We start from the raw sequence: 14,760 nt of genomic DNA, 5'->3' as shown, positions 1-14,760 counted from the left end.
GAGGTAGTTTAGAAAAATATGAAGTGAAGATAAAGAAATGTTAGGGAGAAGTAGGAAGAGGCAGAAAGTACAGAGAAAGAGGAAACAACAAACGTTATGTCATGAAATAACAGTACAGCCCAGTCCAGTTTCTAGGACTTGGGATTTGTATCCCTATTGATTGTCCCATTGTTCCTCTCCAATAAAAAGTATTCTCTCATGAGTTCCCACGGAGTCTCTTCAATATAAATCTACGCCACAATATCTGTCCCTTTCATATAATTTACGTAGCCAGTGTTTCACAGTTTCTCGTTGACTTTTGTCAGGCATCATCAGGATTCAGAAATACTTGTTATTTCAAGATCCTCTTCCATTGCCACACATCCTAGTTCATGGTGGGTTTGCTTTTAAGCTTCATACATTCTTATACAGATGTTTATAGTTTTATTTTTGGCCATGTGCCTACTTCTATTTAATTCCCCATTGCTTTTCTGGTATCTACTGGAGAAATGGTGGGATTATACAGTTTTGGGTAGTAAGGCATTCTGCACTGTACCTTACTCTTCAGAGTCATATGAAACCTATTAACGGGGCTTTCCCATTTTATCTGCTGCCTTACACAAAATACTCCTCTACCTTTGAAGGCCTGACCTGGGTTTTTTAAACAAGAACTCTCTGGTTAAACTAGATGTAGAGGACTGATAGTGTGGTTGAACTCTGATGGGAAAACTCCCTCCTAGCTAACACTTGTAATCCTTAGTCAACAACTGTGTTTTTCATGCAAAATGCTGATATCATTATCTTGTTACGCTGAGGTGACCAAAGCTAAAATATAATTCGGAAACTTTCACTAAATTGTTTTTTGAACACATTAACAATAAAGATAGAGTTTTGAATTTTCTAAAAAACTTTACCCAAAGTTGTACACATTGTTGGAAGAGAGAAAATAAATTTGCTTTCAAACACAAAGTATAGCTAATTTTATGTAGCCTAGGGTTACAAGCACTTGCTTTTCTTTCACTAATCCACTATACAAAGCTGATCCACAGACTTGGTAAAAAATTTCTGAATTTCAAAACTGATGAAATTTAAAAAGTTGGAAAAAATTCAAAAAATATATATATTTTGCAAACCTTCCCTTTCCCCCATTTTTTGCCAAACCACTTTCAATAACTCATCATAAAAAGTGGATCACCTTCCATCTTTGAGTCTGTTTGCTATATTGAACTTTATCGGGTTTTGATTAAAGCTCTGCAAACCTTACAGAACTGACTAACCCATCACAATTGTAGTACTATCCTTTCAAGATCCAATCACAATATTAGCTTTTGTGTAACTTTTAAAAGACTGCAAACTTTTTTTTACAGAAACAATGGGATAAAATTCTGACCTCGCTAAAATCAAAGGCAAAAATTCTCACAGGTTTCAGCAGGGACAGGATTTTTCCCAACATATTCCAAATGGACCCTCACCTCATCCATAATCCAAAGTCAAAAACTGGCTCAAAAGACTGAGAACAAGTTCACTTTGATATAAATTAACAACTACCAAGCATATACAAATTCATGAAACAACAGAAATCAATTCAGCTGTTGTTTTTACCGGATATATTTGAAGAAAGTGTTAATGAAACTGCATATATCATGAATAACGCTACATTTTAGTCATGGGTATTTTTAGTCACAGATATTTTTGGGAGCTCTGGGGGTGGTGCCTGCAGGCAGAGGCAGAATGCAGACCTGCCTGGCCATGCCTCTGCCTAGGAGCTGAGCGCGGGGATGTTGCTGCTTCTGGGTAGCCCCCTAGTAGTGGCCCCCACAGCCCGCCTCACCCCATCCTGTGCCCCAACCCCCTGCCCTCTCTCACACCCCAACTCCGCTGGGGGGTGGAGGAGTGGGGAGCACGGTGGCCCAAGACTGCACCAGCAGCAGCCAGTGCAACTGGTGCAGGGGCTGCCTGAGCTGCCCTGAGCCAGGCACACCGGCCGCTGCAGAAGTCACAGAATCCACCACCTCTGTGACAAACTCGCAGCCTTAATCATGAAGTGTACACTGAGTAAGAGTTCCGCTGAACTGCTCGGGCCTGTCTCAAGTTTCAGTAATGAATAAGCCACAGATCTAGGGTCATGCGCATGACGACACAAAGCACACCTTAAGAAAAGGACAAGAATACATAGAAAGGAGCATAGCCCACAAGAAAAGCACCTAATAACTTATTGCGAGAACTCAAGAGCAATGAGGTAATACCTGCTCACTGACAACAAGCTGGTTATATCCTTCTAATCTATTCATGACTAAAAAGTGGGTGTGGGAAAGAACAAGTGAATGGGAAGTGAAGTTTAAACACATGCAGCTAATGTGGCAAACACATTGCAAAGACACATATACTGTCACATATAATGAGTAAAGAAAAAAACCCAAACGCTACCAAAAAAAAAAAAAAACCCAAAACACACAATCGTAACATTCAGCTAGTTAACAACATATTTTAGAGACTAACAAATTTAACGAAAGCTTATGCTCAAATAAATTTGTTAGTCTCTAAGGTGCCACAAGTCCTTTTCTTTTTGTGGATACAGACTAACACGGCTGCTACTCTGAAACATATTTTAGCAACCCTGTGATAACTTATTACTGCTACCAGAAGGCTGTTTCTTTTTAAATTTTTTCTGTCTATAATTGGTACCATTACTGTAACAGGATATATTTGAGAATCATGTTAGAATAGTGGCAACAGACACGAGGCAAAACTATCTTTATTACATTGATAGAGAACTTAAATAATAAATTGATATGTTCAAAGCTGCCTAGGGGATTTAGCCACACAATTTCTATAAGTGGGAACTGTGTGGCTAGTTCCTCTGGCTGGCTTTGTGTTTTTATTTGATTGTTTATTTTAAAGAACCAATGGTTGATCGGGCCAGGTACCTGTACATAACTGAGTGTGTTGAGCGTAGAGGGAGGAGGAAAGCAAGGCAACAGCAACAAGTGTATCCAAAAGTGTTCCTTTTTGCTAGTGACAAATAGGATTCTTTCACACAACGTGAGTTCTACTGTATCATTTTAAAACAGTGACAGGTGCTAAGGACAAAAAATATTACGTATTGTTTCAGTATTACACACACCGTTTATAAAACTACATGCACATCAGTCAAAGGCTACATCAGCCAAAGCAGAACCCTGTGACTTCTGAGAAGAGGGAACGTTTAACCTCTCTTCTGAGCCAAGCCTAAAGATGAATTCCTGTGAGTCACAAGCCATTTTATTCATTCTCTCTTATCTCAGTCCTCCTGCTGGCACAACGTGAAGAACTAGAATACATTTCTAGTTATGTTTTTGCCATCGGTTTAATACATTACAAGATACTGTCTTGTGGAAAAGTTTCTAATCTTACCATGACTGTTCGAGACATTTAGGTAAGAAAACCTTCGCCATGTAAATCAAGGCAGAGTTGTTTAAATGACACCGTGGATAGACAAACCAAAGTAACACTCGTTCTATTTAACATAAGACATTCTGCACTCTTCTGTGTAGAAGCTCTCGCAGAAAAGAGAATTCCAATAGGGCATTAAGCTCCTTCCTTACCTGAAGTACCAATGGGGACCTCATAGAAGGACAGGGGAACCAACTCAGCTTTTCCAGATTATTTGAGCCCAAGCCACAGGGGGGGCAGAGAGCAAAAAGGTAAGCCCCAAACCATATTCACTTGCATTGCTTTCCCCTTCACGCTGTGGAATCCCCTGTATTACACTATTATTATACCACCTAGGAGCCCATTGTGCTAGGCACTGTACAAACACAGATCAAAGACAGTCCCTGCCCAAAGAGCTTACAGTGTAAGTGTAAGACAAGAAACAGATCGATATAGACAGATGGGGGAGTACAAGGAAATGGTGAGATAATATTGGTCAGCATGATAGGCAGCACACCAGCTGCCTAACCATTGTCAAGCTTTTTGTAGGCATTGCGGCAAAGGAGAGTTTTAAAGAGGGATCTGAAGAACAACAAAGGGGTAGATTCTAGGGCAAGCCACTCAGCCAGGCTTAAGAGAAACAGCACAGTAAATAAGAGCTATGTGTAGCTCAAAATCTTGTCTCTTTTATCAACAGAGATTGGTCCAATAAAGGATATTACCTCACCCACCTTGTCTCTCTCTAAACCTCTAAGATGGCATGAGGGGGAAAGGAGTCCAGGAGAGCTGGCTGCATTTTAAAGAATCCTTATTGAGGTTACAGGGACAAACCATCCCGATGTGTAGAAAGAATAGTAAATATGGCAGGCGACCAGCTTGGCTTAACAGTGAAATCCTTGCTGATCTTAAACACAAAAAAGAAGCTCACAAGAAGTGGAAGATTGGACAAATGACCAGGGAAGAGTATAAAAATATTGCTCAGGCATGCAGGAGTGAAATCGGGAAGGCCAAATCACACTTGGAGTTGCAGCTAGCAAGAGATGTTAAGAGAAACAAGAAGGGTTTCTTCAGATATGTTAGCAACAAGAAGAAAGTCAAGGAAAGTGTGGGGCCCTTACTGAATGAGGGAGGCAACCTAGTGACAGAGGATGTGGAAAAAGCTAATGTACTCAATGCTTTTTTTGCCTCTGTCTTCACGAACAAGTTCAGCTCCCAGACTACTGTACTGGGCAGCACAGCATGGGGAGGAGGTGACCACCCCTCTGTGGAGAAAGAAGCGGTTCGGGACTATTTAGAAAAGCTGGACAAGCACAAATCCATGGGGCCGAATGCGCTGCATCCGAGAGTGCTAAAGGAGTTGGTAGATGTGATTGCAGAGCCACTAGCCATTATCTTTGAAAACTCATGGCGAGCGGAGGAGGTCCCAGACAACTGGAAAAAGGCTAATGTAGTGTCCATCTTTAAAAAAGGGAAGGAGGAGGATCCGGGGAACTACAGGCCAGTCAGCCTCACCTCAGTCCCTGGAAAAATCATGGAGCAAGTCCTCAAGGAATCAATTCTGAAGCACTTAGAGGAGAGGAAAGTGATCAGGAACAGTCAGCATGGATTCACCAAGGGCAAGTCATGCCTGACTAACCTAATTGCCTTCTATGACGAGACAACTAGCTCTGTGGATGAGGGGAAAGCAGTGGACGTGTTGTTCCTTGATTTTAACAAAGCTTTTGACATGGTCTCCCACAGTATTCTTGCCAGCAAGTTAAAGTAGTATGGGCTGGATGAATGGACGATAAGGTGGATAGAAAGCTGGCTAGATTGTCGGGCTCAACGGGTAGTGATCAATGGCTCCATGTCTAGTTGGCAGCCAGTATCAAGTGGAGTGCTCCAAGGGTCGGTCCTGGGGCCAGTTTTGTTCAATATCTTCATTAATGATCTGGAGGATGGCGTGGATTGCACCCTCAGCAAGTTTGCAGATGACACTAAACTGAGAGGAGTGGTAGATACGCTGGAGGGTAGGGATAGGATACAGAGGGACCTAGACAAATTGGAGGATTGGGCCAAAAGAAATCTCATGAGGTTCAACAAGGACAAGTGCAGAGTCCTGCACCTAGGACGGAAGAATCCTATGCACTGCTACAGACTAGGGACCGAGCGGCTAGGCAGCAGTTCTGCAGAAAAGGACCTAGGGGTTACAGTGGACGAGAAGCTGAATATGAGTCAACAGTGTGCCCTTATTGCCAAGAAGGCCAATGGCATTTTGGGATGTATAAGTAGGGGCACTGCCAGCAGGTCGAGGGACGTGATCGTTCCCCTCTATTCTACATTGGTGAGGCCTCATCTGGAGTACTGTATCCAGTTTTGGACCCCACACTACAAGAAGGATGTGAAAAAATTGGAAAACGTCCAGCGGAGGGCAACAAAAATTATTAGGGGACTGGAACACATGACTTATGAGGAGAGGCTGAGGGAACTGGGATTGTTTAGTCTGCGGAAGAGAAGAATTAGGGGGGATATGACAGCTGCTTTCAACTACCTGAAAGGGGGTTCCAAAGAGGATGGATCTAGACTGTTCTCAGTAGTAACAGATGACAGAACGAGGAGTAATGGTCTCACGTTGCAGTGGGGGAGGTTTAGGTTGGATATTAGGAAAAACTTTTTCACTAGGAGGGTGGTGAAGCACTGGAATGGGTTACCTAGGGAGGTGGTGGAATCTCCTTCCTTAGAGGTGTTTAAGGTTAGGCTTGACGAAGCCCTGGCTGGGATGATTTAGTTGGGGTTGGTCCTGCTTTGAGCAGGGGGTTGAACTCCTGAGGTCCCTTCCAACCCTGATTTTCTATGATTCTACGGCAAACTTCTGCCTACTGAGAAAAACAGCTAGAAAAATAACCCCCACCTCCCACCAACAAGATACTACTTTGTCCATGTTCAGAATCTTCATTATAAGATGTAAATAATCCCTAAAAATGCTGTAAAGCTGGAGAGCGGTACACACAACTATAGCATTTTAGGGAAGGTTTGATTTAGGTACTATCCCAAATAGTAGCCCCACTCTAAGGAGTGAATCAAGGGTTTAAAGAGAATTATGAGGCATGAAGTATTTCAGATGTGATTCTATGGATTCAACTACTGGTTTTTATAGTTTACTGCTTTTTCCTAGAGATGAGGTTATGTAAATGAACAAATATAGCTGACGATCTTTAGGAGGAAGTGGTCTGAAGCCAATACAGGCTCTGCTCCTCCATGCATTTCCATCAACAAAGAATGAAAAGTTCACTAGCTAGAGAACATATTGAACTCTGTGCTAGAGCACAATATTAACAACCTGTGAATCAGCTATTTACCTTAGTGGTCCTTTTTCTGCGCAAATATAGCATTTTACCCACTAATATAAAGTTAGATTTATAGTTACTAGCAAATCTGCACTTTATTTTGGAAAAGTATTACTGGTAAGTGTTTGTTTCAACAAAAAGCCTTAATTATAATAAACAGAGTCTTGGTCTCTCTTTTCCAAAGGACACATACATGCTAAAACTCACAAAAACAAGATTTCAGTATCCTGTGTGTTAGGGGACAGGATTCATTTTTTTAAAAATTTCTATACGTACATACAAAAACCCAAGATCAACCAAGCCAAATCCTTGGCACATATATTCTTGATTTTTTCACCTAGCTGTAGTGTCAATCAATGAGCCATTTAGCCAGCTTGTCAAATGACTAATTTGCACAAAATGATTAAATGATTGGTTTATACTTGAGGAAACAGAAAAGTCTCTCTACAGATTTCTGTACAAATGGATAGCCATTAGTCTGAAAAAGAACTCTGATATACTTGAACCATTAAACAATAGTAATTATTTACATCATGTCTTTAAAGCGACAGGATTCAAAAATTCTTTATAAAAAACAGCAGTCACTTCTGCCACTGCTGAAATGCAGCTACTTTTGAAATGAAATAGCTCTACATAACCATTTGAGACAGAAAATATGGAAGAATTCTGTTGTCTAGTTAGAACAGAGGAATTTTACATCAAATGTAGATATTCAAATTAAGGTTTGCCCGTTACACTTATTCTTTGTATTTTCATAGCACTCAGGAGCGCCAGTCATGAATCAGGACCCATTATACTAGGCACAGAATACTAGGCACTAGGCACTGTACTAGGCACAGTTTTTGTTATAAACACAGAACAAATCAAAACACCAGGCACGCACCCCCATTAGAAAAGTATTGTGTAATTTTTAATGGAAAAAAAGTAGTCAGGACTCAGTCTGCTCCTGATCTGAAAGGTGACATCTCCAGCTGAAGCTTTGCTTCATCACTGATTCAGAGGGAAGAGTTTCACCTACTGAATCAGCAACACTTCTTGCAACACCCCAGGTTTCACTTGGAGGTCTCTCATCCAAATATGAACCAGGCCCAACCTTGATTAGTCTGCAGTGAGATCATAGCTGGAGGAGGTATGGCTGCAGGCACTTGTTAAAGCAATCTTTTAAGTAGTATCAGCATTACAATACATCAAACTCTAAGCATACACTGCAAATGTTTCACATATATTATCAGTAAAGTTATCTTGATCATGTTAATTCCAGCATGATTTGTTAATCTTTACATGTTGTTAGTATTGCAAATGAACTGAATTCCAAATTGATATTTTCTACCCATCCCCCACATCCAAAGCTGGGAATGATAGGTACGTTTTCTGCATATTATCAAAAAGACATTTTAAAAAAGAGAAAGTTAACTATATTTAAAGCTAGCTAGCTGTCAAAGAGATTATTTTCAAAGGTTCACCCATGACAATATTGAGGTTTTCATTATTAAATTCAGTGTTCGCTTGCTTCATTTAAAAAAAAAAATGAGATAGTTAAAAGTCACACCTATACAGTGAGCAATGGTTCAGGTCAAGTAAAGATTCTGCAAGTTGCTATAAAAAGTCAGTCCGCTTCCTCAAGGTTCAAAGTTACCATAATAGGCAAAAATAAATTGCCTTTGGGGCAAATTTTTGGAATGCGCTAGAAGACATGCACAGAGCTCTGGAAGAAATACAAAGCATAATGCTATTACTTTTTAATGTATAGATTTGCAAAACCAGATTGAAAATCCCTACTTTTCTTTCAGGAGTAAGATTTTATTGTCAAGTGAGGATAGTAAAACCAAAAGACACTGAAAAAAATACATTTAAGTATTAGTCAACAATGCAGTTGCATATGGGTGGGGTAAGTTTCAGAAGACCGACTATGTTCAAGACCTGAACAAGCTGTATCATGTACCATTTTTGTTCATGATCATTGCATAAAAAAAAAAAATTAAAAAAAATCACCCCACACACACACTGTGTGGTGGGTGAACTCAGACATGTGCTCCTGAATTACGTAGTTAGAACCTTAAGTTTTCTGTTTCAGTTGCAGGGTAAGACGAAATATTGAAATGAGCCAGCTTAATCACCCAATTAAGTGGGATACTCTAGTAGTACTGTTATTCGGTATTAGTAAGATGACTCTAGTTTGACCTTTCTTTGCATGTTGGAGGAGTAAAATACTTCCTGCACCCAACATTCCAATGTTTATGGCACACATACTTATCTCCCTACTGAGATTTAAACATAGATTTTCTTCAGTTTAGCATGCTTTTCCCTCAGTGCATTCTGGTAACTTGGTAGATATTAAATTGACTAAATTTCAGTTTAACAAAGAAAATCAGGAGTAGTTTTAGAAATTACCTTTGCCCGAGAGTCTCCCTACTCTTTTAATGGGGTTTTCGGAAAAAAAATATTTCTATTTTTAATCTTGTTCAGTTATAAGTACTCTTAGGTGTTACCTTTCTGACAGAGATGTATTTCTAAGCCAGCTGTGTCCCTTTATGGAGTAGTTGTCCTGTGTATGGTACGGAAAAATAGGGAAGCAGACATTTAGGCCACAAAATTTTTCCATGTGATAGATGGGTACAACTCCCATGGACGTCTTGGTCATCCTTGGTTCTCAAACACCCAAAGCTTGGGACATACACGCAAAGGCTCCAAACGCTTAAGCAGATATGTATCTTTGCTTATGAGAACTATCCTATTACATGAGCAACGTTATGGATGTGCGTCTTTGCAGAATCATGCCCTTGTCTGCAGCACAATGTGAGAATCTTCAGAATAGGAACCACTTCAGCTTCCAGGAGTGAGACTCAAACATAGTAACAACAAGTCCCCTTCTTTGGGATCCTGAAATTTCTGAGGTCTTGGGCCCTAAAACTAAAGGTACATGGTTGGAGGCAAGGTACATGGTTGACAGACACTCACTTTTTTGTTTAGATAAGCCCTAATTTGGGAAGTCCAGAATACGTAGACTTGTAAACCCATACAGAGAGAGAAAAACCCTACTTAGTATGACAATAACAATAGAAAAGTTCTTGCTCTGGGATGTTCAAGGATTTGCTGACCTCTCACATTCTTTATGTACTTGGAAAATAGGGACAGGCAAAATGTCCCTGGAGCTGGCAGACCAAGAGCTGTATTTCTCCCATACCAAAGCTTCAGAAAAATATATTTTGACTTTTTCTTTGTGTGTGTGGCGGGGGGAGTAATGCACAAACACTAAGGGTCTGTTTTTGTTTTTTGCTTGCAGAATAACACAACTGCCTTCATGGTTTTTAAACCATCAGTTAGATCCTAATGTAGTTGTTTGTTTAAGAAAACACAAGGGAATTCTTGGGTCAAAACATATACCACAATTGTCAATTTCTTAGAAAACACATAATAATGCATCCTTGACAAGTAAGTAATGTGTGCATAATAAACTGAAATATACATGATCTAGAATAGTGAAACTCAGCATACACATACATAAACACACTTTTTACCCAAGAGACTTTCCTTTCTCTCATACAACATGTTCCGTGGGAACTTTTGATTTAAACCAGATTTAAAATACTATGCTAAATAAATATTTTGTAAAATTAACAAAATCCCCATGGAAAACTCAGCATCAGGGCAATGAGTGCTAGCCTTTACTTTGAATTTTCCTGGGTTGTGTCAGAACTTTAATACAATACAATAATATAAAAGCCGGAAGTAATTTCCACTATAGATGGTGGGGGGAAATGTTCCTTCATTCCACTCATTTTCTCAACATTTCAATGGTCATTCAGAATGATCTGAAAGGTTTCTGATGGGGAGAAAAAGAAAATAAAAAGCAACAAACCCTTTTCTAGAAGTTTAAACCAGCAACATTTTTAACGTTGTAAAGCTGAGGTGCTGTAGCCAAAAAACAGCTATTAGGTACAGCCTTGTAAATGGGTTTAACAAAAAGAACGGTTTCTCTGAACATACATAACTGTGTAATGAAATGTCAAACGAAACCCTGCCAAATATATATATAGCAGGATTGATGTATACAATTGAAGAGTATTGTAGTGTTCAGATACAATTACATGCTTCACTATAAAAAAATTAAATAAGTGGTGAATAAACTAAAACTACAGAAGTATAGCTAACGCACGTGTGCCCCTAGGTTTACCTTTCCAACAAGCAATAGAACACAACAGCCTAATAGTTAAGGGAGTTTATTGCTTTGTTTATTTACATTCTCACCCGCCCCCTCCCCCACTCCCCAACGTTGTCCTTCTATTACAGGTGCAGGCCAGTGCTAAAGAGGAGAAATGAGACAAGAAAACAGCAGTACACAACTGGGGAGAGGGGAACTGTACCGTTCGGCCAAGGAACTATTAGAAGGTTAAGGAAATTATGAACCCATGATGTGATCAAGCAGGAACTACGAGCAACAGGCAAATGTCTTCCACTGAAGCAACAAACTAGAAAACTCCAGCCGAGAAAGATCCCCCTTCACGGGCACACTGCAATTCACATTAAGACCAAGAGCAACAAAAAAGTGGCAAGCGACATAAATTATCATGCACTTGTCTCAAAATCGTTGAGCAACGTTCAAGCTTCCAAGTCGTGATCAGGATACGAGAAGCTTGTTAAAGTCACTGCTACCGTTTTCAGCAAGAGTCGATACAAGTATAGTGTTCCCATTCATTATGCCAGCCTATTGTTTGGATCGTGTAAAGACTATATAGATATGGTTAACCTGAGAGATGGGGGAAAGGAGAGATTACATACAACGAAAGATAAGAAAAACGGGGGGGGGGGGGGCGGACGTGTCAGGTAACAGCCCTCGCTCTCCTGCACCGGTATCTTACCTTGGTGATGATGAGAGGTTCCCCATGCTCTCTTCCTCCTTTTAAGGTGAAGCCCCAAGGAGCCCCTCCAGTCAGCAACACTTCCACCAATTTGCACCCCTCCCCTCCCCTCTGCTCCACCATCATCATCATCTGCCCCTGATCCACAAACACTGCATTCAGCCGGGGATCTTTGTCTGGAAATCTCTCCGGTCCGCCTCTGAACTCCACGTTCTCCATGGCGCTGCCGAGCTGCTGCTGCAGCTACTCTAAAGGCAGGCTCCTGCCCAAATGTCCCAGCTCCTTCCTAGCCGGATCCAGCGTGCTGCGGCTGACCTAGGAACCACATACCTAACAAGAGTTTCAAGCGTGGTCCCATGGGGGTGGGGAGCGATCCACCCCTGCACGCCTCCTCCTCTTGATCCCGCTTGAATGTTGCAAGCCTGGAGGCCACAAGCGGAGGGGAAGAGCTGGGGGGAGGGGGGTTTGCGAAACTGCTCTGTGCCCAAACTTGTGGGCACTTGGCAGCCCCGAGGCAGGCAGGCAGGCAGAGTTCACCCAGGCACTGCAATGGGCTTGTCCGCAGCTGGAGGAGGGAGAAGCGGCTGCGATCTCCCTCCTTTGGCTCCCCCCCCGGGGGGGCAAATCCTGCAGAACAGGGAGCAAAGTCACAGTGGGATTAGCAACTCCCCCCTATGGCGGGGGTCACCCGGGCGCTCACACAAGCCGGGGGGGGGGGAGGAAGGAGGACCCAGGCCAGGACCCCGCAGTGGGACGGGTGGAGGGGCTGAAACACGCGCGGCGAGGTGGGGGCCAGACAAAGGCGGGGGCCGGGCAGCAGCCGCGAGAGGACAGCGCAGCGGCTTGCCCGGGCAGGAAGCGCGGGTCATCAGCGGCCCCCGGCGCCCTCTCCGCACGCGGGGGGCGGGGGCAGCCGCCGGCGCACAGGGGGCGGCTCCCCACCCCGGGCTGGGGTCGCATCCCCCGCCGGGCAAAGCAGCCGTGACCGGGAGCAACCCCCAGCGGCTGCACCCGCCGCCGCCGCCTCCTCCCCCCCTCCGGCTTTCCCAGCGCTAGAGCAGCAGGGCCGGGAGGAGGGGGCGGCAGCTGCTCCTTTCCTCAGCCTCCCCCCCCCGCAGCCAGCTGGCGCGCCTCTTCCCCGCCCTGCGCCGTGCGGGGCTCTGTGGCGGGGCGGGAAGGGTTAACTGCTTTGTGTGCGGGGTCGCGTCCCCACGCCCCGGCCCCCTGGCGGGGCGGGCGGCGGTTCTGCTCGGTCCCGCTCTCGCCCCCGCTCCTTCCACCCTCATTTGTTGCCCTCCCCGGAGCGCATCCCCTACCTGGCAGGCGGGAGGAGCCTCGGCCCGGCTCCCGCGCCCCTCCCGGGCCCTCTAGTGGCCGCCAGCGAGACAAGCCGGCCCGGGGCTCGGTCCGGCTCCCGGTGTAGCCACGGCCCAAAATGCCCTTGGGCATCTCCCGCTGGAAGCAGGAGCTGGCCCCCACTTTGCAGGTATCCCAGGGGTAGCCCTGTTAGTCTGTATCCTCAAAAACAACGAGGAGTCGGAGGGCACTTTAAAGACTAACATTTATTTGGGCATAAACTTTCGTGGGTAAAAAAAACCCACTCCACTTGCACCTGAAGAAGTGGGAGTTTCACCCACGAAAGCGTGTGCCCAAATAAATCTGTTAGTCTTTAAGGTGCCGCCGGACTCCTCGCTCTGCAAGGTGGCTGAATGGCCATAGACCTGCTGCACCGGCTTGCCTTTCCCTCCAGGCTTTAGAGTAACAGCCCTGTTAGTCTGTATTCGCAAAAAGAAAAGGAGTACTTGTGGACTAACCAATTTATTTGAGCATAAGCTTTCATGAACTACAGCTCACTTCATCGGATGCATACTGTGGAAAGTACAGAAGATCTTTTTATACACACAAACCATGAAAAAATGGGTGTTTACCACTACAAAAGGTTTTCTCTTCCCCCCCCCCCCCATCCCACTCTCTTGCTGGTAATAGCTTATCTAAAGTGATCACTCTCCTCACAATGTGTATGATAATCAAGTTGGGCCATTTCCAGCACAAATCCAGGTTTTCTCCCCACCCCCCACAAACCCACTCTCCTGTTGGTAATAGCTTATCTAAACTTTAGCTACTTGCCTCAGGTCCTATAGTTATGTGTATTGGGGCAGCAGCTAGGTGACCTAATCATGGAGCAGAGCCCAATTGAGCTGGGGGGGTGGGAAACTGTCCATAAATTACATAATACATTTTTGGTGATTTTTCAAGACCCACCCCCTTGTAACACTGAAGCAAATAGTCATGGAGCCCACCCATTCCCCCTTATGCAGTACACAATTTATGGACAGCCCCTTGGCACTGACCAAACACAGCACAAAAAGACACCACTTTCCCCAAAGATCTTACAATCTAAGTATAAGAGGAGGCAATGTCTGGTTACAGACAGATGGGGCAGTACAGGAAAACAATGAGAAAATACTGGTCAATGCGCTAAGCAGCGGTCTCAGTTTTCTATAGGCATCACAGCAAAGGCGATTTGAGGGAGGAAAATAATACAGCAGAATGCAACATTCTTTACAAAGGCAGACAAATATAATTTTATGGGTAGGCAAGGCACTCTGTTTTCATGTTTTATTTTGTTAAATAGTTCCCTGGAATTTATTGGTGTTTGTTCAAAACAATTAAAGTTGTGTGCATATTGGTGCATAAAATTAAGTTAATAGTTTTCTGGGTAAATAGTGGGAGAAAGGAGCACAGGGAAAAAAGCAACAAAGAGAAAGGTAAGTGTACAGCTACACAGCAAAAAAAAAAAAAAAAAATCCCATGGTAGCGAGTCTGAGAGCCTGAATCAACTGAGCTCTGAGGCGATGGGCAAGGGTCTCAGTGTTTGGACTCCAGTCTGAACCCAAAAGTCCAAATAGCTATTGTTAGCCCTGTAATGTGAGCCCTGCCAGTCCAAGTCAGTTGACCTAAGCTCTGAGGTTTGCTGCTGTGGGATTATTTTTTTTTAGCTGTGTAGTGTTCCCCTAAGATTATTGAAAGTAAAAGCAGATAAATGCCATAGTTTATTTGCACATCTCTTTGTGTGTGCGTATACAGTAGCTTCTGCTACATTGCCTTACTTTAGTAGACAGCCTGGCATTTACACTTAGACTAATTTATTATTAACATAAACACAATTTCCTAATGTAATGTAT

General features: G+C 43.3%; 1 protein-coding gene across 7 annotated transcripts in view; it reads right to left on the bottom strand.

Annotated features, from left to right (window-relative positions):
* SHROOM2 (shroom family member 2) overlaps nt 1-12,598 on the bottom strand; it is a 186,727-nt gene extending 174,129 nt beyond the window's left edge. For 2 of the 7 annotated variants that reach the window (XM_048860504.2, XM_048860494.2), the window contains exon 1: nt 11,576-12,597. In XM_048860504.2, coding sequence (XP_048716461.1) covers nt 11,576-11,794 — 219 coding nt within the window. In that variant the 5' untranslated portion in view covers nt 11,795-12,597. Of the gene's footprint in view, nt 1-11,575 lie in introns of all 7 variants that reach the window. The other 5 variants (XM_048860485.2, XM_075131206.1, XM_048860515.2 and 2 more) reach the window with 5 other exon arrangements.
* Between the last annotated feature and the right edge of the window lie 2,162 nt (nt 12,599-14,760).

This window comes from Caretta caretta, chromosome 1, assembly GCF_965140235.1.
Source record: "Caretta caretta isolate rCarCar2 chromosome 1, rCarCar1.hap1, whole genome shotgun sequence".
Lineage (NCBI taxonomy): Eukaryota > Metazoa > Chordata > Testudines > Cheloniidae > Caretta > Caretta caretta.
This window is presented reverse-complemented; position numbering and strand designations above follow the sequence as displayed.